Here is a 22,818-nt window from a genome sequence, read left to right as displayed (position 1 = left end):
ATCTACAAGTTAACCTGAAGAGAATGATGGACCAGGACTCCTATTGAGCTTCAGATTTCTGTTTAGAAAATAGTCCACACTTCTGTTTTTTCTACCACAGTACATAACCTGACACTTTTCCATTTTGTGTTACAAATGCTACTTCTCTGCCCACTCTCCTAATCTGTTCAAGCACTTCTTCAGCCATCCTGCTTAATCGACATGACCTGTCCCTCCACCTATCTTTGTGTCATCTGCCAACTTAGCAACAGTGTCCTCAGATCATTTATCCAGATCATTAATGTAAGGTGTGAATAATTGTGCCCCAACACTGGCTGCTGCGGAAATCCACTCGTCACCAGTTGCCATCCTGAAGAAGACCCCTTTATCCCTACTCTCTGCCTTCTGTCAATTAGTCAATCGCCTACTCATGCCAGTTCTCTGCCCTTCATACCATGCGCTCTTAGCAGTCTTATCTGGGCAGTTTCCATTGGAAAGTAAAAGGCTAAGAGGAATTTTGATAGAAATTTTAAAAACCGTGAGGTGTCTGGACAGAGTGGATTGTGAGAAACTCTTCCCAGTGTAAACAAATCTATAACAGTGGAAACTGAGGGAAATGTGAGGTGAGAAAAAATTAACGGCATTTAAGTGTGGTTGGAGGCAGGTTAAATTAGAGCATTGATGATGGCATTCGTTTGATGACTATTTACATAGAAATGATGTTCAAGGTTTATGGAAAAAGACATGAGATTAGTCTTTAGATAAAATAGTGATCTAAGTGCAGTTGGGTTTATTTATTCCAGTTAGACCTCATCAAGCTTGCCTTAGTCTATGATCGTGAATTTTGTAGCAATGGCCCATTTATCTTCCATTTTAAACATTATTTCAGTCCTTGAAAGGTTTCAGGTATAACAAACAGATGACAGAAATTAATAATCCAGGAGCTCATATTTGTCACTGTTATGATACATTACCTTTTGCTATTTTCTCCTGTCTTCTGAGAGCCATGAATGCTGAGGCAGTGGAGTTCAGCAGTAAATTCTGTACTCGTGACCTGGGATTGTCATAATCTGTAGATTATTTAACAATAGAGAGCTTCACAGCATTTCCTCATCGAACTTTTTTAAAATTCACTTCATAGAATCCCTGGAGTGTGGAAGGAGGCCGTTCAGCCCATCGGGTCAACAGTGTCCCTCTGAAGAGCAACCCACCTAAACCCACCCCTTACCTTATTCTGTAGCCCATCATTTCCCATGTCAATCCACCTGGCCCACACATTCTTGGATCTTATGGTTAATTTAGCACGGTCAATCCACCTAAACTGCACGTCTTTGGACCGTGGGAGGATATTGGAGCACCTGGAGGAAACCCACACAGAAACAGGATAAATGTGCCAACTCTACACAGACAGTCACCTGAGGGTGGAGTCGAATTTGCACTTTGTGGCAGCACTGTTTGTAGGACTTGGACAACAATGGCGGGACCAGCATTTATTGCCCATTCCTAGTTCCCCCTGAGAGAATTGTGGAGAGTTGCCTTCTCAAAATACTGCAGTCCCTTTGATGAGGGTACCCTGGCAATGCCAATAAGGAGAGATATCCAGGATTTTAGCAACATATTTCCATGTCAGAATGGTGTGTGCCTTGTTGGGTAGCTTACAGGTAATGGTGTTCCCATATATCTGCTATCCTTGCCTTCGAGTTGGTAGAGGTCACGGGTTTGGGAGGCGCTGTGTATAGATCATAGAATTCCTACAGCATGGAAGCAGGCCATTTAGCTCAACAAATCCGCACAACCCATCTGAAGAGCATCCCACCCAGACTCATTCCCCTACCCCTCCATTTCCTCATGCCTACACAATCTACACATCCCTGAAAACCATGGGAATTTAGCATGGCCAATCCACCTGCCCTGCACATCTTTGGATTGTGGGAGGAAACTGGAGCATCTGGAGGAAACTGATGCCGAATAGGGGAGAATATGCAAACTCCACAAAGACAATCGCCTGAGGGTGGAATCAAACCCAGGTCCCTGGCGCTGTGACGCAGCAGTGCTAACCACTGAGCCACTGTGCTGCCCATTCTGGGGACCTGGGTTTGAATCCCACCACAGTAGGTGGTGGAATTTGAGTTCAATAAAATATCTGGAATTAAGAATTTATTGATGACCATGAGCCCATTGTTGATTGTCATAAAAATACATCTAGTTCATTAATATCCTTTAGGGAAGGGACCTGCCATCCTTACCTGGCCTGGCCTTACCATGTGCCTCTCAATCCAGAGCAAAGTGGTTGACTCTAAACTGCCCTCTGGGCAATTAGGGATGGGCAATAAATGTTGCCTAGGCAGCCACTCCCTCATCCCATGAATGAATAAGAAAAAATAATCTTTTAGTAATTCTTTGCTGATTTTTATATTCTGTCCAATCTAATGACCTGCCACCTGATGTTGCAGGATCATATATCTTGGAGTTTAATGCTGTTTTTGACTTTATAGCTTACTACAATTGCAGGCCCATCCTCAGAATTTTTCTTATTTATTGGAATGTATTCTTATCCCTGCAATTTATATTTGTGACCAAGTACAGATATCAGGGATTGGGATTAGATTATATTAATGGATTTATCTATTCAATTCAATGGCCATCTTATCAAATAAAGTGCATGGAAGGGATTGATTGCAATAAGCAAACAGGATGTCTTGTTAAGATTCCTCATGCACATTTTGATGTTTAGTTTGTCAGTCCCCTAATTGTATGCAGACTGCACTGTAGTGAAATCTCACTTATTAATGTTGTTGTCACATAGTTCCTGATATATCTGTAAAAGTAATTCACAGATAATGGGAGCCTGTCTGCGTCATGCACTGACTCACCCCATGATGCAGATCAAAGAAACAAACAAAAACACTCCTCTTTATCCACCAGGTATCAACAACTTTTCAGGGGATTACGATGGGCGCTGTGCTCGTCTCCAACAATCTCAGTGATTTTGTGCAGTTGGCTGAACTGACCTGCCAACTTTAAAATCAGACCCCCTCTTTAATTGCACTCCTTAGGAAAATGGTAACAGCCCTGGTATCTTGGCCTGTGAGTAAGGAAACAATTTGCCTGAAGCAGTAATTCAGTCCAGCTTGCCAGCAACAGTGGTAAAGACACATGCTATGAGAAGTATCTGATTGAGTGGCTGGAGAAAGGCAGAACATTCAGCATGTTCATTAATTGAGGATTTTTGTTGATCTGTCAATCCGTCAAACAGCAATTCTTTTGATGTGACGGAAACTTGAGGTTACCTGGGAAGCATTCTTGTAGTCTGCCATGGCCTGGATTTCAAAATAGTAATGATGGCGCAACTGTTGGTGTTTGCCCTCATTGAACCTTTAAGACTGATAACAACATTTGGAATCTGCTGGTGTGCCACTCAGTATGGAAATCCAGCAGTTGCTGTCGGTGATTCTGTGTTTCTCCATACATTGAAGTGTTCATATGTCTCCAGACTGCAATAATTGAGAAACGATTGAATTAACAAGAATGTTCATTTTTAGTTTGTAAATTTCAACACAAAAAGCCTTGAAAAAGTGAAATCTTGTTGAATAAGCTGTAACTGCATTTTAATGGCAATTTTGATGATATCCCTGTTGCTTGATGTCTGGAGATCACCTTGATTTGTCATCAGATTCCAATTAATTTCAGGAAATAGGGAAGTTATGCCACAGAGATCACCAGATGTTTGTGAACAGCTTTCTTCAAAGTCAGAGGTGAACACTGCTACTTGCTGATGACTACAAAATCTGAGCCTATAGTCTTGCTATGATGACACGTGGGGCGACATGGTGGCTCAGTGGTTAGCACTGCTGCCTCACAGCGTTAGGGACCTGGGTTCAATTCCTGCCTCAGGCGACTGTCTGTGTGGAGTTTGCACATTCTCCTTGTGTCTGCATGGGTTTCCTCCGGCTGCTCCGGTTTCCGCCCACAGTCCAAAGATGTGCAGGCTAGGTGGATTGGCCATGCTGAATTGCCTGTAGTGTTCAGGGGTGTGTGGGTTATAGGGGGATGGGTTTGGGTGGGATGCTTCAAGGGCCGGTGTGGAATTGATGGGCCAAAGAGCCTGTTTCCACACGGTAGGGAATCTAATCCAGGCTGGAACTTAATCCACAGATTCTACAAATGGAGGTTTTGTACTTTATTTCCATACTGCTCACTTTAGTCCTGTCTTACATAGCTAATATTTTCATCTTAGTTCCTCCTATTGCACCTCCATTTGAGAAAATTAAACTGAAAGGTACTGGAAATAATTCCACAGAGGCCGTTATTCCGTTACTAACAACACATGCAGAGTCCTTGACACTGATCCAGCTTCCTCAGAGCCAGCTGTAGGAGTGAACAGGATCTCTGATACTTTTCTTAGCTGTCAGCTGGGACCACCCCCCGTCTCGCCACTGGACCAGATTAACAGCCCCAGTCCAGGAACTCATATTCTACGAGGCCCACCTGTCTGACCTTGCTATAATCACTACAACACCATTTTCTCCTTCTCCCACCTTAATCTTCTGTAACAAAAACAAATTGCTGGGAAAGCTCAGCAGGTCTGGCAGCATCTGTGAAGAGAAAATCAGAGTTAATGTTTCGGGTCTGGTGATGCTTCCTTAGAACAGCTGTTCTGCATATTGTAGGATTAAACCAGCAAATTTTTTTTTCAGAGATATATCAGAAACAATAGCCACCATCAGCGAATGATTGAATAACAAATGTTGCACTAAGCCAGTACATTTCACATTATCACTGGAATGTATAAGAACAAGGAAATTAGGAACATAAGAACTAGGAGCAGGAGTAGGCCATCTGGCCCCTCGAACCTGCCCTGCCATTTAATAAGATCATGGCTGATCTTTATGAGACTCAGTTCCACTTAACCGCCCAATCACCATAATCCTTAATTCCTTTACTGTTCAAAAATTTATCTAGCCTTGCCTTAAAACATTCAGCGAGGTAGCTTCAACTGCTTCAGTGGACAGGGAATTCCACAGATTAACAATCCTTTGGGTGAAGAAGTTCCTCCTGACCTCAATCCTACATCTACTTCCCTTTATTCTGAAGAAGTGCCCTCTAGTCCTAGTTTCACCTGCTAGTGGAAACAACCTCCCTGCCTCCATTTATCCATTCCCTTCATAATCTTATATGTTTCTATAAGATCTCCCCTCATTCTTCTGAATTCTATAAGATCTCTCCTCATTCTTCTGAATTCCAATGATTTTAATCCCAGTCTACTCAGTCTCTCCTCATAATCCAACCCTCTCAACTCTGGAATCAACTGAGTGAATCTCCTCTGCACCTCCTCCAGTGCTAGTGTATCTCTTGTCAAGTAAGGAGACCAAAACTGCACACAGTTCTCCAGGTGTGGCCACCAGGACCCTATACAGCTGCAGCATAGTCTTCCTGTTTCTAAACTCCATCTGTCCAGCAATGGCAGACAAAATTCCATTTGCCTTTTTAATTACCTGCTGTACCTGCAATCCCACCTTCAGTGATTCATGCGCAAGGACAGCCAAGTCCCTCTGCACAACAGATCAAATGGATGACCTCACACTTATCAACATTGTACTCCATCTGCCAGACCTTTGCCCACTTGCTTAGACTATCTGTATCCCTCTGCAGACTTTCAGTGTCTTCTACACAGTTTGCTGTATCACTGACCTTAGTGTCACCTGTAAATTTTGACGCACCATAGTCCCCAACTCTAAATCATCTATGTAAATTGTAAACAATTGAGGTCCTGACACTGATCCCTGAGGCACACCACTAGCCACTGATCGCCAATCAGAAAAGCACCCATTTACCCCTACTCTTTGCTTTCTACTGGTCAACCAATCCCCTATCCATGCCAATACATTAATACCGTGCAACTTTATCTTATGTAGCAGCCTTTAGTGTGGCACCTTGTCAATACCTTCTGGAAATCCAGATACACCACATGCACAGGTTCCCCATTGTCCACCATGCAAGTAATGTCCTCAAAGAATTCCACCAAATTGAAGCACGAGTTGGCCGTTCAACTCCTTGTGCCAGCTCAGCTAGTGAGTAAGGCCTTGGCCAATTCGATTGTGGCTTTAACTGTAGTTTTCTGCCCGTCCCCATGACCCTCAACTCCCTTGTCAACCACAAATCTGTCTCATTCACCCACAATGATCATCATCACTAATTGTAATGTATGTGACAAACAAAGAGAAGCTTATTGATTTCAAAGTAGGAAACAATTGGCAGTATTTGTAGAATGACCAACCAAAAATAATCAACTTCCATCTTATTTTAGAGTGCCCTGATATTTTACTCACTGTTTGTCTTTCAGACAAGAAACATGACTACAGATGGTAATTTTGGAGCCTGGTTGCCATGGAAACCCTGCAACCATGCTGATGGTAATACCATCGGGTTATGTACATGTAGAACCCGCCTGTGTGACAGTCCATCTCCACAGTGTGGAGGCCGACAGTGTGAGGGTGCCAGTGTGGAGGTTGCAAACTGTTCTAGGTAAGCAAACAGAATGGAAAAAGCCATGACTTACGTAATATTTTAACATAGAACATAGAAAAGTGCAGCACAGTACAGGCCCTTCGGCCCACAATGTTGTGCCGTGGAATATTCCTAATCCAAAAATAAAATAACCTAACCTACATTCCCCTCAATTCACTGTTGTCCATGTGCATGTCCAGCAGTCGCTTAAATGTCACTAATGACTCCGCTTCCACGACTACCACTGGTAAACTATTCCATGAGCTCACAACTCTCTGGGTGAAGAACCTCCCTCTGACGTCTCCTCTATACCTTATTACCTTTTCCAGCCAAATTTTATCTGGCTCACTCCTGTTAAATCTCCATCATCTTGACCTAGTATGTGACCTAAGATATATTTAGTAAAGTTCATTCACTGTAAAATCTAGCTGATTTTTATCTTACACGCTGCAGACCAGGATATTGCAAACAATAATACATATCTTCAGTCTTCTGTTTGTTGATTGTAATTGTTGAAGCTGAAATTTGATCACATTGTTTGATAGGAATGGTGGCTGGACCCCTTGGACACTGTGGTCTCCTTGCAGTACCAGTTGTGGAATAGGGTTTCAGGTCCGACAGCGGTCTTGTAGTAACCCAACTCCTCGGCATGGTGGACGTGTCTGTGTGGGACAGAACCGTGAAGAGCGGTATGTACAACACTTTCTTACGCTCTAATATATCATTCCCTTTAGAGGAAAAGGCAGTTACTGTATATGTGTTCTGGGGTGAGTTTCATCGCATTTCAGGCCAGGACTGTGCTGGTTAGAGCTCTGTAACAAAAGAGTGTCCACATGAGATAGAATGTAAAGGACCTTTTTTCGAGCACTGAAATAATGGTTGAGCATGACGTCTGTCAGACTTTTCATGGAGTTGTGTGCAGTATGTGCCATGATTGAAGGTATGATCCAGAATGGTGCCCTCCAAAAGGAATCTGGCAAACAATAGTACGGCAAATTCAACTAGTCTGTTTGCGGAACCCCCCTGGAGGCCCTGATTTTTGATCCTGGATCAGTTGGAAAGTGACTGGAAAATTCCCGATTCTGTGAGCTTGACCTTTAGAGATGGCTGTCTCCATTTCCCAATTTTGGCTTTGAAGGCCAGTTTAGATTGTGATTCTGGATAGATCATCTGAAGAGGCTACCAGTTCCCAAGGCTAACGAGACATAAAGCCTATCTTGGAGCTGCAGCAATGTGGCCAGAAATATTAAAAAGAACAAAATATGCGTTGCTCCAGGCTTCACCTTCTTGCACTCACTTTACCCTGAGACATTCCCAATGCCCCATCCTTGAAAATCCTACTAATGCCCTCAGTCCCTATGGCCCTCTCCACACGTATGCAATGGCTCCTCATATCCCTATGTCACTTAGTGCATGTTTCCATCCATGATGTATACCCTTCACCTACAATGTCAATTCACCTACTATCCACAGTAATCATGCACAGAGGACAAAAAAAAAGTACAGCTCTATTACATACTGTGGACTACATTATTGAATAAAGCTCTCTCATTCATAAAATCTAATTTGGCAGGTCTTGACTGCTTTGACTCTTCTTGAAATGTCTTAAGAATCCAGCGTTTCTTTGACAAGTTTGATATTCCTTGAAAAGTGCCTTTCATGCCTTGATAAGTTGTACAGTTCCCAGGGATTTCTGTGCCTTTTGCACACAATCTTCTCCTCAGTAAACAATCTTGCCTAAAAATCACTGAAACCCACTCCCAAAAAATACTTGACTTGATCCCTGCAGAGGATCCCTGCCATTCAGGCCTCTCAGTGCCAGGGACCCCCGTTTGATTCCACCCTTGGGCGACTGTCTGTGCGGAGTTTGCACATTCTCCCCATGTCTGCATGGGTTTCCTCTGGGGGGCTCAGGTTTCCTCCCACTGTCCAAAGATGTGCAGGTTAGGTGGAATTGGCCATGCTAAATTACCCGTAGTGTTCAGGGGTGTGTGGATTAAGTGGGTTATGGGGGCAGCGGGTCTGGGTGGAATACTCTGAGGCTTGGTATGGACTTGTTGGGCCGAAGGACCTGTTTCCACACTGTAGGGATTCTATGATCTATTCTAAGATGTTGTGAGATTGTATCCAGAGGGGTACCAGAGCTCTCCAAATGGGCCCCTGATTATTCAGAACAAATCACTGAGAACTGGCCTGCTGAAATATGCATGCTGTCGGTTCCACATACCACTGACCCCCAGTTTGAGTGGAGGCAGCTGATCATTTAATTGCCACCTATCTCCATGAAGCTTATATTTGTGAACAATGGCTTGCCCCCCCCCCAATCCTCCACCTCCTAAAATGGAAAATGCTGGGTTGGGCGTGACACTCAGGATATCCAGTGGTGATTGTGCCATGGTGAAGAGGGTCTCTATCATGGTGTAAATATGGATTTGAGTCACACAGACTCTAAACTTGATGGCACAAATTGAATTTAAATTGCATACTGAAAACGAAATAACTGAAGAAGAATGGGATTCAGAGAGTGATAAATGAGTCAGACATAAAGAATGGAGATTCTGTAATTCTGTTTCATATCGTCACAGCAAAGGTGATGAAAGGTTATAAGGAGATTAGGCTGGCAACGAGTGACATCAATTCATAGATGGAAGGAGGAAACAGGGCCCACTTATCAGGGCCAAATGTGTCTGATTGATATCATCACTACGTCAAACTCTGGATTATGGTGCAATCCCAGTGTTTTCTTAAATTAGTTACTTCTTCTGTGAATGAAATGGAAAAACGTATTGATTAATGTGCTAGTAAACTAATGATGTGAAGGCCTCCAACTTCATGATAGGCAGAAACAGCAACATTTGAATTTGCTGGATTTTGTAAAGCTCAGGGAGACATTGAACTTAATATTCACTGACATTTTTCCATAAATTATGCATATATCTTAATCCTTGACTTGATCAATGAAATGTAAACAGTTCTTTATAAACATTCAGAGATTACTAACCTGGACTAATCACAAACTTGACCTTATGTTTTATTTCTCCAAAAAAACACATTTCTGCAAATTCACCGAATTGGATCTGGCATTAGTTTTGTTCATTATTCCGAGTAATTTTATAATTATGTTCCATTGTGTACAGGTGAAGCCTGAAATTTCTGGGTTCTCTGGGAAGTAGGAGGGTGTCAGAATAGTTGGGACAGGAGCCTGATGTCTCTGCATCAAAGCTGAATATTCCTGACAGGGGCTGACCTGGAGGGAAGATGTAACACCTGAATCCGACAAAAATATAGTTAAACTGGTTAATTGGCCCGTTGACAGCAATTTTTGGAGGCTTTACAATTTTACAAATGGTAAATGGAGAAGTTGTGTTAGTGAGGGCTTGGTGCTGACTTTATTCAGGAACCGTAAGCAGGGTCAGTCTGGCCTGTCAGGGAGAATGAAACACTGAGAACACTAGCAAAGATTGAAAGAGAGGGAAAAATACCAGCACCACAGGGAGATGTTGACGGGATCCCAAATGGGTAATTGAGCATAAGAAATGGAGGGCTGGGTAGAAAATAGAAGTTGCATTTGGACATGAGGCTTTGAGAACGGAAAGAGATCACATGCTTTTAGCCTTATTTACGCAACACTTTGAACCTGTAGTTAGGAAGAGGAGGAATAAACAGGGATGCAGACACAGACAGGGAAAGAGCTGTAGCCACAAGGCTGACAGGAAGACCTGTTTCAGCTTAGAGATCAAGGAAAAGTACATGAGGGTCTGCAAAGTGCCTCCTGAGAACTAGAGTGACCTACCATCAGAAGCTCAGTTACCTTGAAATGTCCAAATTTGAGTGTTCCTGAAGACTGCATCTCTCCTGAGAGGTCATTGATTTGTGCCATGGTAGAGGATGTATCGATTCCCATGGGATCCCCTCTGGATCTCTCCAGGAATCTACCAAGATGTGTGAAATCTCACAATCCAGGGCTCATCGATGCTATAACATGGTGACCAGAGCCCCAGCTCTTCAGTAGGGCCAGCAAGTGTGCACGTTTATGGACTGACCTGCATGTCAAGCTAAAAGAGCCATTGGATTTTGGATCATTAGTGGATTCCTGCAGGTGGATGTGTGATTGACTATATGTGTGAGGTTACTAAGTTTCCAGTACACCAGCAATGGGCATTTCTCGACAGGAGCAGCTCCTGTTCTATGAATGTCCAACTGGCCTGTGACCATTGCAGAAGGATCCTTCAGGTGCATGCACAGTGAAGCAGTCAGGACCTGTACAGGCTTTGGGAATCACAGGTGCAACAACATTTCCGACTCCCACCCACCTGGTTAAGGAATGTTTAACTGCAGGTGAGGACTACCTACTCAGGATGTGGTGACTATTGCCTATAAAGAACACACATATGGATGCAAAGGTAAGGTACAATATCTGCCGCAAGTCGAGTAAATGTTGAGTAAGTCACTGGGATTCTGAATGCATGATTCAGGTACCTAGAGTGATCCTGTGGAATCCTTCAACACGCCCCGGCTGGAAGAGGCCCATAACTGTTCCTGAAGATTCCAATTGGCAACAGACATAATCAGGGTGAACCATGTAGCTTCATGCTCCCATTATATGAAATAATATTACAGCTCTGGAAACATTAGCAACAGATTTATTCAAATGATACCAAGGATGATTCATTCTGTGATCCCGCCGTGCAACTTTGGCCACTTAATGCAGTGTGCAACAACAGTCCACCCACCCATGCCACCCACCACTCCCCGCGCCAACCTCTGAAACTTCAGATTCATCCAGAGAAGTATGTCTGGAGACCAGTATACTAAGACTGTATTCATGACAGCAGAGCCAGTGTAAAGGGTGGTGGTGGTTATGGTCAGAGAGAATATAATAGATTTACAAACTCTGAAAGGACTTATGATGATTAGCAGTGAAAGCCTATTTCCATGGATCGTCAAATTGGAGATGAGGCTGGAATGTAGAATTAAAATTAAATGCACTCTGGGAGCTTAGAGAATTTCTACAGAAGAAGGTTTGTTGGAGACAGTGAAGTAAAATGGAATATATCAATCAATGATTGCATTTCAGAGGAAATGTTACCGTATAGTTCATAATTCTGTCAGTTTGAAGACCACAGTAATTGGACAAGTTGAGTGTTGCGCTGCTTGATGAGATCTGCTGATTTGGCACTATGCTTGGGCTTCTAATGTCACCCATTCTTTCTTTCTGTATGTGCCGTAACTTTCCATATTCAACTTCCTGCAGCAGTGCTTCATTCACTTTTAAATTTTATCTGAGCCAATCTGAAGTACCTTTAGTGGTTTCATTGAATTTTATAAGTCTCTTAAGAGTTGATGCTATCTGAAAATTTGTACTGAGTGTCTGAATATAGACCATTAATATAAATGCTGTTTTTTAAAAATTATGCCATTTTATGGCAATTATACTCCACTTTGGTACCAATATCCTCATATGATAAAGATAATGATATTGATGGTTCAAAAGTCTAGTTTTGTGCCACTTAGAAGCAGTAAAATTGGGTTTCTGAAATAATTTGCCTTTGTGTGTGAACAACTTGTTCAGTTAGTGTGTTGTATGGAGCATAAGTGAAACTGATGAGATTAGCTTCCTGCTCACTGGTACCTGCAAATACTACTATCAGATAGTTTGCTGAATTTCACTGCCTGGACTCATACTCAAGAAGCAGCAGGATTCTCTCAGAATCTGTTGACTAATGTTCCAACAGAACTCGTTTACATTAAGAGGTAAAGACAGAAGGCAATTGTAAAAGTAACAATATTAAGAATGTAAAATTCTGAGGGTGGTTCATTTGAATTATATGATGGTAGACTGCGCATATTGAATTGTATTAAATATGACTACCCAATCAGTAAGTCTATTTTTGCAAAATGTCAAAGTTAAGTATTTGCTGATTAGGACATACCCACTTCTTGTACATGCTTAATTCGGGACACACTGACAACTGTAAATAGACCAAAATGGGAGAGATAATTCAAGCTATTTAACTTCAGTATATTGGATATTTACAATCTGTCTTTTTCTCAAATTGCAGAAGACATCAATAATGAGAAAAAATACGCAAAATAGGTCATGAAAAAGGGTAGCTCAGGTGGTTTGCTTCATAACACATCTGTGAACCAGCAGAGCATTGGACTCAGCACTATTTCTTGATAACAGACTTGTGAGACTATTGATTATTTTTGTTTTTGGAAGGTCAAATTCCCTTTTTAGAAAGAAAAGCGCAGTAGCTTGGAGAGAATTCTTCACTTAAGGCTCACATTGTGCATGACAGTTTTGTTTGAGTGCTCCTTCTAAAGTGAAAGGAAGCACTCACTTTTTTTATGTGCAAAACCAACATACTTAATGCCCATGCTTGAATTTAATGAATTTAACAGACTTTAAGAAGACAAGTTTATTTCACTGGGGAAGTAGACATAGAGGTTTGGGACTGAGAAAAGAGCACACACTGAAGTCTAACTTGAAGTGCTGCCAGTAGAAGCAGAAAAGTTGGCCTTAGTTCATTAGTTTGGAGCACAGCTCTCCAATTTGATCAGAAATAGATTCTAGCTGAAAAAACATGCCTGATGTTTTTGGAGCTTTCCTAGACATTTTTGAAATAAAGCTGAGCATGTTTAAAAGACTAGCTCAGCAGCTTGAAAGAAAGCTAATTTTGTAAGACACTTAAAAACACTGAAATTTTTTCACGCATTTGGTTAAAGGCTATCATCCCTGAATAGATTTAAGTTTCAACATTGTTTGTAGAGGATATTCCTCCTTTTTCTCAGAATAGACTCGAAAGTATGATGATTCTATTTTAAAAGATCTGTGCTGCACCACGTTTCCACATGTCAGATGAACACGATTAACAAAGTTAAGTTCGCCTTTGTGTGCAGCTGCTTGGCAATTTGACAAAACTTAAACCACAACAGAAAGCAGAGTTTATGCAGCATTGAGGCCCCATGGACCAATTGAAATAGTGACGTTTGCCAAAGTCCGTGACTGTTAGCCCTTATTCTATGTCATTTATATTGAACAGCTGGTAAAAGTCAGCTCTACGTTTTTGTTTCCGTCGCTAGTTATTCTTACTATTTGATTGTCCATACATGGACATTATTAAAACGAACAGAGCTGTACAATTTTCATGCATAAACATCCACCCTTAAACTGTGTGGCAAATAGTAGGTAGACAGGATGATGAACATCCCTGACCTATTTTTTGCATTACTTAAAGCATCATTCTAAGAAGCAAGTTGACAGGTGATAGAACAATAAGATTCTATTTAGCGTACAAATTCCTGAATTATTGCATTGGTTACCCCATTAAAACAAGTTGTGTAAAGTGAACATTAAATTTGCAGCATTTTTCTTTTTAAAAATAATTCGTGGCTCTAACTTGAGGGTGTCGTAGATCCCTCTCAAATTTAGTGAACTCCTGTGAAAGAAATTAGATATCATTAGCCTGTAGTTAACTGTACTGCTGATATTTCTGTGTGTTCCTGTACTCGAGCCCTGAAGGATGTATCAACCAGACTGAGCTGCAACAGATAGTGAAAGAATCAAAAAGGGAAAAACTACTTGATCTTGTTTGGACCAATTTATCTGTCATAGATGTGCCTTTGACAGTTTTTGGTAGTTGTGATCACTGCATGATCTCTGTGAAGACAAAGTTGTATAATCAAACTGACGCTGGCACTTCCACAGTGCTTAATGGGCTAGTTTGAGAACAGATCTAACAGTTCATATCTAGGTAACAGTGCGGGACTGTGGACCATTGTGATAGCAGAATTGTCCATGAAGAGCATAGAGGAGAGTGATTGATTTGAATGGAAGCAGTCATTGAGGCAGTCAACAAAATGGCTGTTGAGAAGGAGTTCCATGGTCAAATCAACAAAAATTAAGAATTGTAATCCTTGCAAAGTCTAAGAAGATTTGAAGAACCCCAGTGTTATTAATGTTTGGAGAGAATTGCTGAGAATTCAATGGGATCTATCTTGAATACACTTGCAATTTGATGTGTTCTGTGGAGCGTTTGATCATAGTCTGTAAGCCACATTTACCGCGTTAATTGTGCCCTGACAATACATATGCAACTTAAATTTTAATTTGTATTAATGTTCTAACATTGTTTGATCAAATTTATTGTTTGTTCAGAACTATGGAATTTTGTGACTTTAGTTCCTTATTAAGTCGTCTGGATCTCTCACTTGGTGTACTTCAAACATAAATGTTACTAGTCCCTAGTTAGATTGTAGAGTTAATTTGACAGCATGGTCTTGGATTGAAACACAATTTGAACATTGTAGCATAATGTCTATGCAGATGAACAGAATGTGTACGCACATCGCACCTGTTTCAATGCAATAAAATCTGTGACAGTATTACATGGTACAGTCCTCGGGACAATGTCCTGACCAATCCAAGTAAGCCTGCCGGGTTTAAAATTTAAAAGGTCCTGGGAAATAATTGTCAGCCATCAGCTAACTGGTGCAAGTTATATAGAAACACCACCAATCAGAATCCACATGCAAACCAATCAACACACTATTTTCTTCCAGTATAAAACATTGGTCCTATTTACATTGGTATTCTTGCAAATGCCTTGCTGAGTGCAAGGTGAGTTCAAGATTTGAAAGAAGTTTTCAAAATCATGAGCAGGCTGGATAGAGTAGATAGTGAGAAGCTGTTCCACTCATAACAGAATTTAAAAAAAACAAGATGGCATAGATTTAAAGCAATATATAAAAGAAGCAAGGGTGATGAGAGAATATTTTTTATATGCAGTTAGCAGTTAAAGTATGGAATGAGCTGCCAGGAAATGTTGTGGAGACAGGTTCATTTGAGGCATTCAAGAGAGCAGTGGATGATTGTTTGGATCCAAATAGTGTACAAGATAAGGGAAAAAGCAGGAGAGAATGGCAGTGGGTCGTGGAACCTGTGCAGGCAGGATGAGCCAAATGGCATCCTGTGGGCTAATGCTTCGTCTTGGTCTTGCCCTGAGGCCTGCAAGATCACAAACGCAGCCTCCTTGGATTTGTTCCACTTGATATGGAGAAATGGCTGAAGGCAGTGGATATGTCAACAGTGTATAATTTGGGGTTTTCAATTTAACTTTATTTTTAAAAAACTTTAGCCAATTTTAGGCTGAGCCCTGAAAGTTACTTTAGTTCTGAATTGTTAGAAGACCACACTGGGTACCGGTGTATTTTCACAAGTGCCTTGTTCTGTATTGTTGACTGAAGTTGTTTTTCTGTCTACTCGCCTTATTGTACATCTGACTGCTGAAAGTTCCTGCTTTTTAATCCTTGCTAGCCACTACTCCTGTGCATGATCAGTAGTAGCTTTACACTCTGATTAGCTTGGCAATGTATGAATAGAACATGATAAGTCTCAGATTGACTTGGTGCCATGTGTCCAATTTCTAATTGGTTTCTTAAGGATCATGGCCATCTTATGGATATCACCTCATATTACTGCCTGACTGGCTCCTTAGGATGTGGGTCTGTTGTAGGAACACCCTTTTCACTGCAGCTCTGCCTTGTTCATTTACTAAGTTTATGATTCTCCACTAAGAAAATGAGGTATCACAAGATCGTTTTCTATCTCTGATTATGTATAATTAATGCATCTAGATGTTCTTGATATGTAATTGAAAGAATCATCAGTATAATGTGGATAAATGTAAGGTTGGTAAATTGAGAGAGGGGAATGGTCAGTGTGACCTGGGTGTCCTCTTGCACCAATTGTTGAAATTAGGTGTTTATGTGCAGCAGGCAGTAAAGAAGGCAAACTACATTGGTCTTCATAGTGAGCGGATTTGTGTACAGGAACAAGGATGTCTTGCTGCAAATATACAGGGCACTGGAGGGCCATGTCTGGAATAGTGTGTGCTGTTTTGATCTCCTCATCAGAGAAAGGATGTCGATGCTATAAAAAGACTGTAGCAAAGGTTTACCAAATTGATTCCATGGGATGTTATGAGGAGGGATTGAGTCGGTTAGGATTCTATTCTCTTGAGATTAGAAGAATGATGGGAGATTTCATAGAAAGCTGTAAAACTTTGCCAGGACTAGGCAGGCTGGGTGCAGGAAAGATATTCCCAATGGTGGGCGAGTACACAACCAGGGGTCATGGTTTAAGGATTAGGTGTAAACCTTGTAGGATTGATACGAGAAAAGATTTCTTCACCGAGAGTGGTAAGCCTGTGGAATTGGCTACCACAGAAAGTGATTGAGGTCAAAACATTGTGTTTTCAAGTAGGAGATAGATGCAGCTCTTGTAGCTAAACGGATCAGTGCATATGAGTGGGTGCCAGGGTTACGCAACTGACCTCAACGGTGAGCTAGGATCATATTGAATGGTGGAGTAGACTTGAGGGGTCGAATGGCTATTCCTGCTCCTATCTTCTATGTTTTCTATGTTTATGATATGACTTCACAGTGACTGCAGATACCTGGAATAAATGCACTAAAAATTCACTCTGAAAGAATAGTACAACCTCCTGTTGTTCCCAAAGAAATAGGGAGTCATATTACCAAGACTCTCAACACAATATTGAACAAGAACTTCATTCCACAGTAATCTGTGTACATTGGCCTGTTACAGACTTTAAAAGAAAAAGCTGCTTTATTCTTAAAGCTCTCTAAATTAAAAGCTAAGCCAATTATAACACAAAACTGCATGGCTTCAAGCTAAGGCTGTTTCACATCAAAGAGTTTTCACGTTTGTTAGCCACAATCAAGCAAGCCATAAAAGTGCATTTTCCCCAGTGCTGAGTTTACGTTAGCCCGGGACCAGATGGTCAATCTCACCTTTCACAGCATGCAGCCTGACAGCATGCAGCTACAGACAGTGGTTTACAGGGTGATGTTTGCACTTCACATAAAGCAGATCTGAATATTATATCATTACACATAGCTAAACTACAGCTAATTGTTGAAAAATAAACTCAATCCTATGAAAGCTTATGGGCCCTAATGACATCTTGGCAATAATACTGAAGACTTATGCTGAAGAACTAGCCATTCCCCTCGCCGAGGAGTTCCGGTACAGTTACAATGTTGTCATCTAAAATTATGGAAACTTACCCTGGCGCAGAAAGCAGGACAAAACCCAACAGACCAATTACTGCCACTCAGGCTACTCCTAATCATTAACAGAGTGAAGGAAGGTGTCATCAATATTATCAAGCTATTAAGCAGCATATGAACAGCAGTGATCTGCTTGCTGATGCTCGGACAGGTTCTACCACACAGCTACAGCCTTATTACAAACATGGACTAAAAGATGAAGTTAGTTCAAAGACTTACTTCCATTAACATCGAAGCAGTATTTAACCAAGTATTGTATCAGAGAGACCCAGAAAATCTGAAAACAGTGGGAATCAGAGGGGAAATTCTCCACTGGCTTGAATCGTACCTCGTATTAATGAAGATGGTTGTGTTTGTTGGAGGATAGTAGTTTCAGCTCCAGAAGTTCGCCACAAGTTTTTAGTGTTCGAGGTCCAGCTGCCTTCAGCTGCTTCATCAATGAACGTCCCTCCTTAAAGTCAGAAGTGGGGGTATTTGCTGATGATTGTTCACTACTATTCTCAAGTCCTAAGATACTGAAGTAGTCTGTGCCCATGTGCACCAAGAATTGAACTACTGAACTAATAAATGGGAAATGAAATTCTTGCTACACAAGTGACAGGCAGTGACTATCTACAGTAAGAGACAGAATATAACCACAAATCTTCTTATGATATTCAATGGCATTATCATCACCAAATTCTTCACTGTCAACCTTCTGAAGTAACAATTGGCCAGTATATGAACTGGACCAACAGTGTAAGTATTGTAGGTAAAACATCTAGTGACAGCCTGGGAATTCTGCTACAAGAAATTTCCCCCTGACTGCCCTGTCCACCACTGTGTTGACACAAGTTAGGAGTGTATTTGCATGTTCTCCAATTGTTTGGAAGAGTGCACCTCAAGAAACATTGAACACCACATTACTATGCAGTCTGCATAATTTACACATTACCCTCCATCTTAAATAGTCATTTCCTCTGCCATCAATGCACAGTGGCTGCTGTGTGTTTCATCTACAAGTTGTACTGCAGAAATTTGACAAGTCTCCTTTGACAGCAACTTCAAAACCTATGACCTCTATCACCTAAAAGAATAAAGGGGGCTGGCACATGGAAACACCACACCATGAAAGCTCCCCACCAAATGACACACTCTCCTGATGTTACTGGAGGCGGTATGGTGGCTCAGTGGTTAGCACTGTTGTCTCACAGTACAGGGACCCAGGTGACTATCTGTGTGAAGTTTGTATATTCTCCTAGTGTCTGCTTGTGTTTCTGCTGGGTGCTCTGGTTTCTGTCTGCAGTCCAAAGATGTGCACGTTAGGTGGATTGGCCATGCCAAATTACTCCATCATGTCCAGGGTTGTATAGGCTAAGAGGGTTAGCAATGGTAAATGTGGGGTTTACAGGGATTAGGTGGGGGAGTGGAATGCTCTTTGGAGGGTTGATGTAGACTTGAAGGGCTGAATTACCTCTATCTGTGCTGTGGGGATTCTATGATTCAAACTGTGTTGTCATATTAGTGTAGGGTCAAATGGTCCTGATCCTCTTCCTAACATCACAGTACTTGTGTTACATGGACTGGAGCAGTTCAAGAAGGAAACTCACCGCCAGCTACCCTAGGGAAATTAGGGATGGATGACAACTGTTGGCTTATAGACAAAAACTTCCTTACCCCATTAATGAAGTAAAACGAATCTAAACCCTTCATGATCTTAAACACCTGTGCTAAATCTCCAGTAAGATGCCTTAATCTAATGTATTATCAGTGCTGTTAGAAAACTCAGGAGTTGGAGTGAAGGAAAAACTAAACAAGAAGGGTTTGAAAATAATTAACAGTTGGAAATGCTTAAAATGTGGAGGCATGGTCACGTGGTTATTTCGTAAGTCTAGTCATCTAATCATCACTCAAAAGCATTCACAGTTGAGCACTCTAAATGTATGTGAGAATTACTTTCATAAAATACTGCCAAGTTCAGTGAAATTTCCTTTCAGAGATTCATTTGATTATCACGTCACAATTGTATTCAATCAGATATCATGCACTTAAGCTGTGTCACACACAGCAGTCAGCAGAATCCTGAGTGTAGTATTATGGTTTTGCAGGTGCTGAAATACAGGACAAAGGGGTCCTCTATTCCCAACAGAAATACATGGTTGTCGTTAGTTCACTAGAAACATGTAATCATCTGTAGTAATGCACTTTCACTGTTGTGGTTAATTCACGGGCTGGCAAAATGTATTTGAAATACGTTTGCCTTACTTTCATCATTAAGTTGCATTTAGACCTGCAACGTATAACCTTTTTGTTCTGATGTGCATATCTTGTTGTATTCTCATGAGCCCTTCACATTATCTTAGGTTTTAGTCAAAAACATTGCAAATACACATGCAAGAACAGATTTTCCGATGGCCAGACAGTTATTAATCCAGTGTAGGTTGGAGTTGCACATGTGTATCCTGTGGAATCCCAATTTAGCAGATTTGGAAGGAATTGCCCAGGAAAATGAAATTTCCACTGGGAAATTTCACTATGCCTGGAAAATGCCTCTCTGAAAGAATTTGGAGAATTCCAATATAATTAAAAACAGTAGTTACACAGGAAAGGTTAGACTATTAAATACAGTCTTACTCTTGAGTAACTATTAAACAGATCCCTTACACCCCTGTCCACACCATCCCCAGGTCCCTTGCACAATGCCCCCCCCCTACTGTCACTGCGGGATCTGACTGTGCATTCCCTCAACTGTTCTGAGACTTGATCCCACCCCCACAGTCACCACAGGACCTGACAGCTCCCCCATCCCTTGTCAACCCCTGGACCCAACATTCACCGTCTCTGCCCCGTGATGGACCAATTCTCTCCCCATCCTGACCTACTGCATCACTTACCTGGTTCTCTTTCCACCTGGCATTCTACCCTATACCTATGTAGCAAGCTACCCACCTGGCAACATACCCCTAGCAATCTATCCCCGACCCATCTGGCACCCTAACATCACACTTACCTTGTGTACTTACAGTTTGATAGCAGGTGTCAAAGTGGCTATCAGGGCCTGTAAATTTCAGAGTTCAGTAATTGACTGCAGTGAATAGGGCCTGTGGTTTGTCTCCCTCCAGCAGATATGCACTACACAAGAACTGTCAGAATGGAAGTATGTCGTTGCCTGGATTGAATCTCCTGTCAGAAATGCAGATCTCCCTTCTTTCATTAAAAAAATGGCCAAAGGATCAATCTGTGTGGGATTACCAATATTTGCAAAATCCAGGCCAGCCACAAGATTTTCCTGTGATTGCTCCTACACAATACGTTGATTCTCGTCACTCTGCTGCTTTTCCAGGTATTGCAATGAACATCTTCAGTGCCCTCCACACACATTCTGGACACCTTGGGGTCCATGGGAACGCTGCACCGCACAGTGTGGGGGAGGTGTGCAGGCCCGTAGGCGAACATGTCAGAATGGTAATGACTGTCCAGGCTGCAAGATGGTGAGTATAATTTTGAGGGTCACCAAAGGCTTCATGTGTCCTTTCCAAAGGACAATCTTATATTTGGAGTTGGAGTTTATACGATTCACAAAGGTTTCTTGAAATGCCTAAAATGCAATCTTTTGCCTTGCATTGTTTGTGGCATGAAAATATGATTTTACTCTGAAATTCTCAAGCATATATTGTGGAATGTAATGGCTGCAAAGTTAATTTCACTCTAAAGCAAATATCCAAAAACATGACATCTTTGTGATATCACACAGTATAGAGTGTTAAAAATTGAGGCATCAGCTGAATTAATTTCCACCACACATAAAAATTACATGGCAAGTAGAAAGATATACATTAAGATTAAATAGATACAGTTAATGAATTTTGGAAGCCTTTTTAGCAGCACCAGCAGCATAATGTGTGTATAGGAAATTCACAAACACAGATCCACTTGCTTTCTTTCCTCATCGCCAAGTTCAGGCCAGCAGTTATTGAATACCTGATGGATGGATTGTTATTGGAAATTACAGACCTGTTTGAGGCTGATGATTCATCTTACGAGTTTTATTGATTCTCTGGCCATTGTTCTGACATATCATTAACCCTAAATGTCTGCCATTGATATGAGCTGTGGTTATGGCAATGGTTGGGTTGGGTGTCAGAGCTGTGCTCACTCATACTTAGTTTTGGGGGTCAGCGGACATATTGTCATCAAGAGTCCTGGGCATGCCCAGTATAAAACTGTAAACCCGTTGCATGAATTAAAAACTGACGAGTATTAGAATAAAGTTTGTGAACATTTATTTGAAAGCAAGGAGCCTTGACTTTATAACAGCATTTTAAGGCAAATGGAATGGAGCTGCTGCCCGCAAATCTGTGTGACAATGATTTACCATCCGGCACTGTGCAGACTTTGAGCCATTAGGTATCCTAAAACCAAAACTTTGAACTGTCAATGTGCAAGCTTCCATTAATCTGTTGGTTTTGAGGGCTGTGAAATTCATGCTGCATTTTGACAAAGAAGAATTTTATAGATCTGGGTGCCTTAGGTGTTACAGAACTGCTTCTCACTTGCAAAGACTCTATAACATGAAGAGATTATTAATTGTCAGCAATTTCTTCATTTAAATTCAAGAAAGTTGGAAAAAGGAGGATTTTATCAAAAGATACCCAAATCTGCTTTCTTGTGTTTTAAAAAAGTAAGGACCAGTTTTTCTCTGGGCATTGAACTTAGGTTTGAGACAAGTGAAACACAACTGAAGCACACAAAATTAATATTAAATCCAACTTCATTTATAAGATAAGCTTATTTAAATGACTCAAATATTCCTTGGTACATGACTACTCCTGGCAGTCTATAGCACCTGGAACCTGGAAGGAGTTTAGTTGCTAGGGCAGTTTGAGAGGCCTGATGGAGAAGGAATGACCACCACGGTCAGGGTATGTAGTATTAAACATAAGGAAGACAGCTGTTACTACTTTTGGCCCAAAAGCAGTAACAACACAAACAAAGTACCTGTTCCACAGATTCTACCCTGGTCCTTGGCCAGAGCCTCAAACTGTCTTTACTGTGTGTCACAAAACCTGTCTGCTACCACCTTCATTGTAATGTGTCGTCTTCTGCTGAATACCTCATCCATGCTTTTACAGTTTTCACAAAGAGGGAAGTCGAGCTATGATTAAGTAGCAGAACATCATGGGTATTAATCTCAGGACTACTTCTGGTGAAACATGCGATGAGGCTAGAAATAGGGTGATTGTACAGATAAGTGCT

The 22,818-nt window shown here is 41.4% G+C and overlaps 1 protein-coding gene across 4 annotated transcripts in view; it reads left to right on the top strand.

Moving 5' to 3' along the window:
* The window catches only part of sema5a (sema domain, seven thrombospondin repeats (type 1 and type 1-like), transmembrane domain (TM) and short cytoplasmic domain, (semaphorin) 5A), a 182,402-nt gene that overhangs the window by 119,610 nt on the left and 39,974 nt on the right, over positions 1–22,818 (top strand). For all 4 annotated transcript variants that reach the window (XM_059655291.1, XM_059655297.1, XM_059655289.1 and 1 more), the window contains 3 exons: positions 6,323–6,504; positions 7,032–7,175; positions 20,906–21,053. In XM_059655291.1, the coding sequence (XP_059511274.1) occupies positions 6,323–6,504; positions 7,032–7,175; positions 20,906–21,053 (474 nt within the window). The remainder of the gene's footprint in view (positions 1–6,322; positions 6,505–7,031; positions 7,176–20,905; positions 21,054–22,818) is intronic.

Source organism: Stegostoma tigrinum, chromosome 2, assembly GCF_030684315.1.
Source record: "Stegostoma tigrinum isolate sSteTig4 chromosome 2, sSteTig4.hap1, whole genome shotgun sequence".
Lineage (NCBI taxonomy): Eukaryota > Metazoa > Chordata > Chondrichthyes > Orectolobiformes > Stegostomatidae > Stegostoma > Stegostoma tigrinum.
Note: the sequence above shows the minus strand (reverse complement) of the source record. Positions and strands in the feature narration are given on the sequence as shown.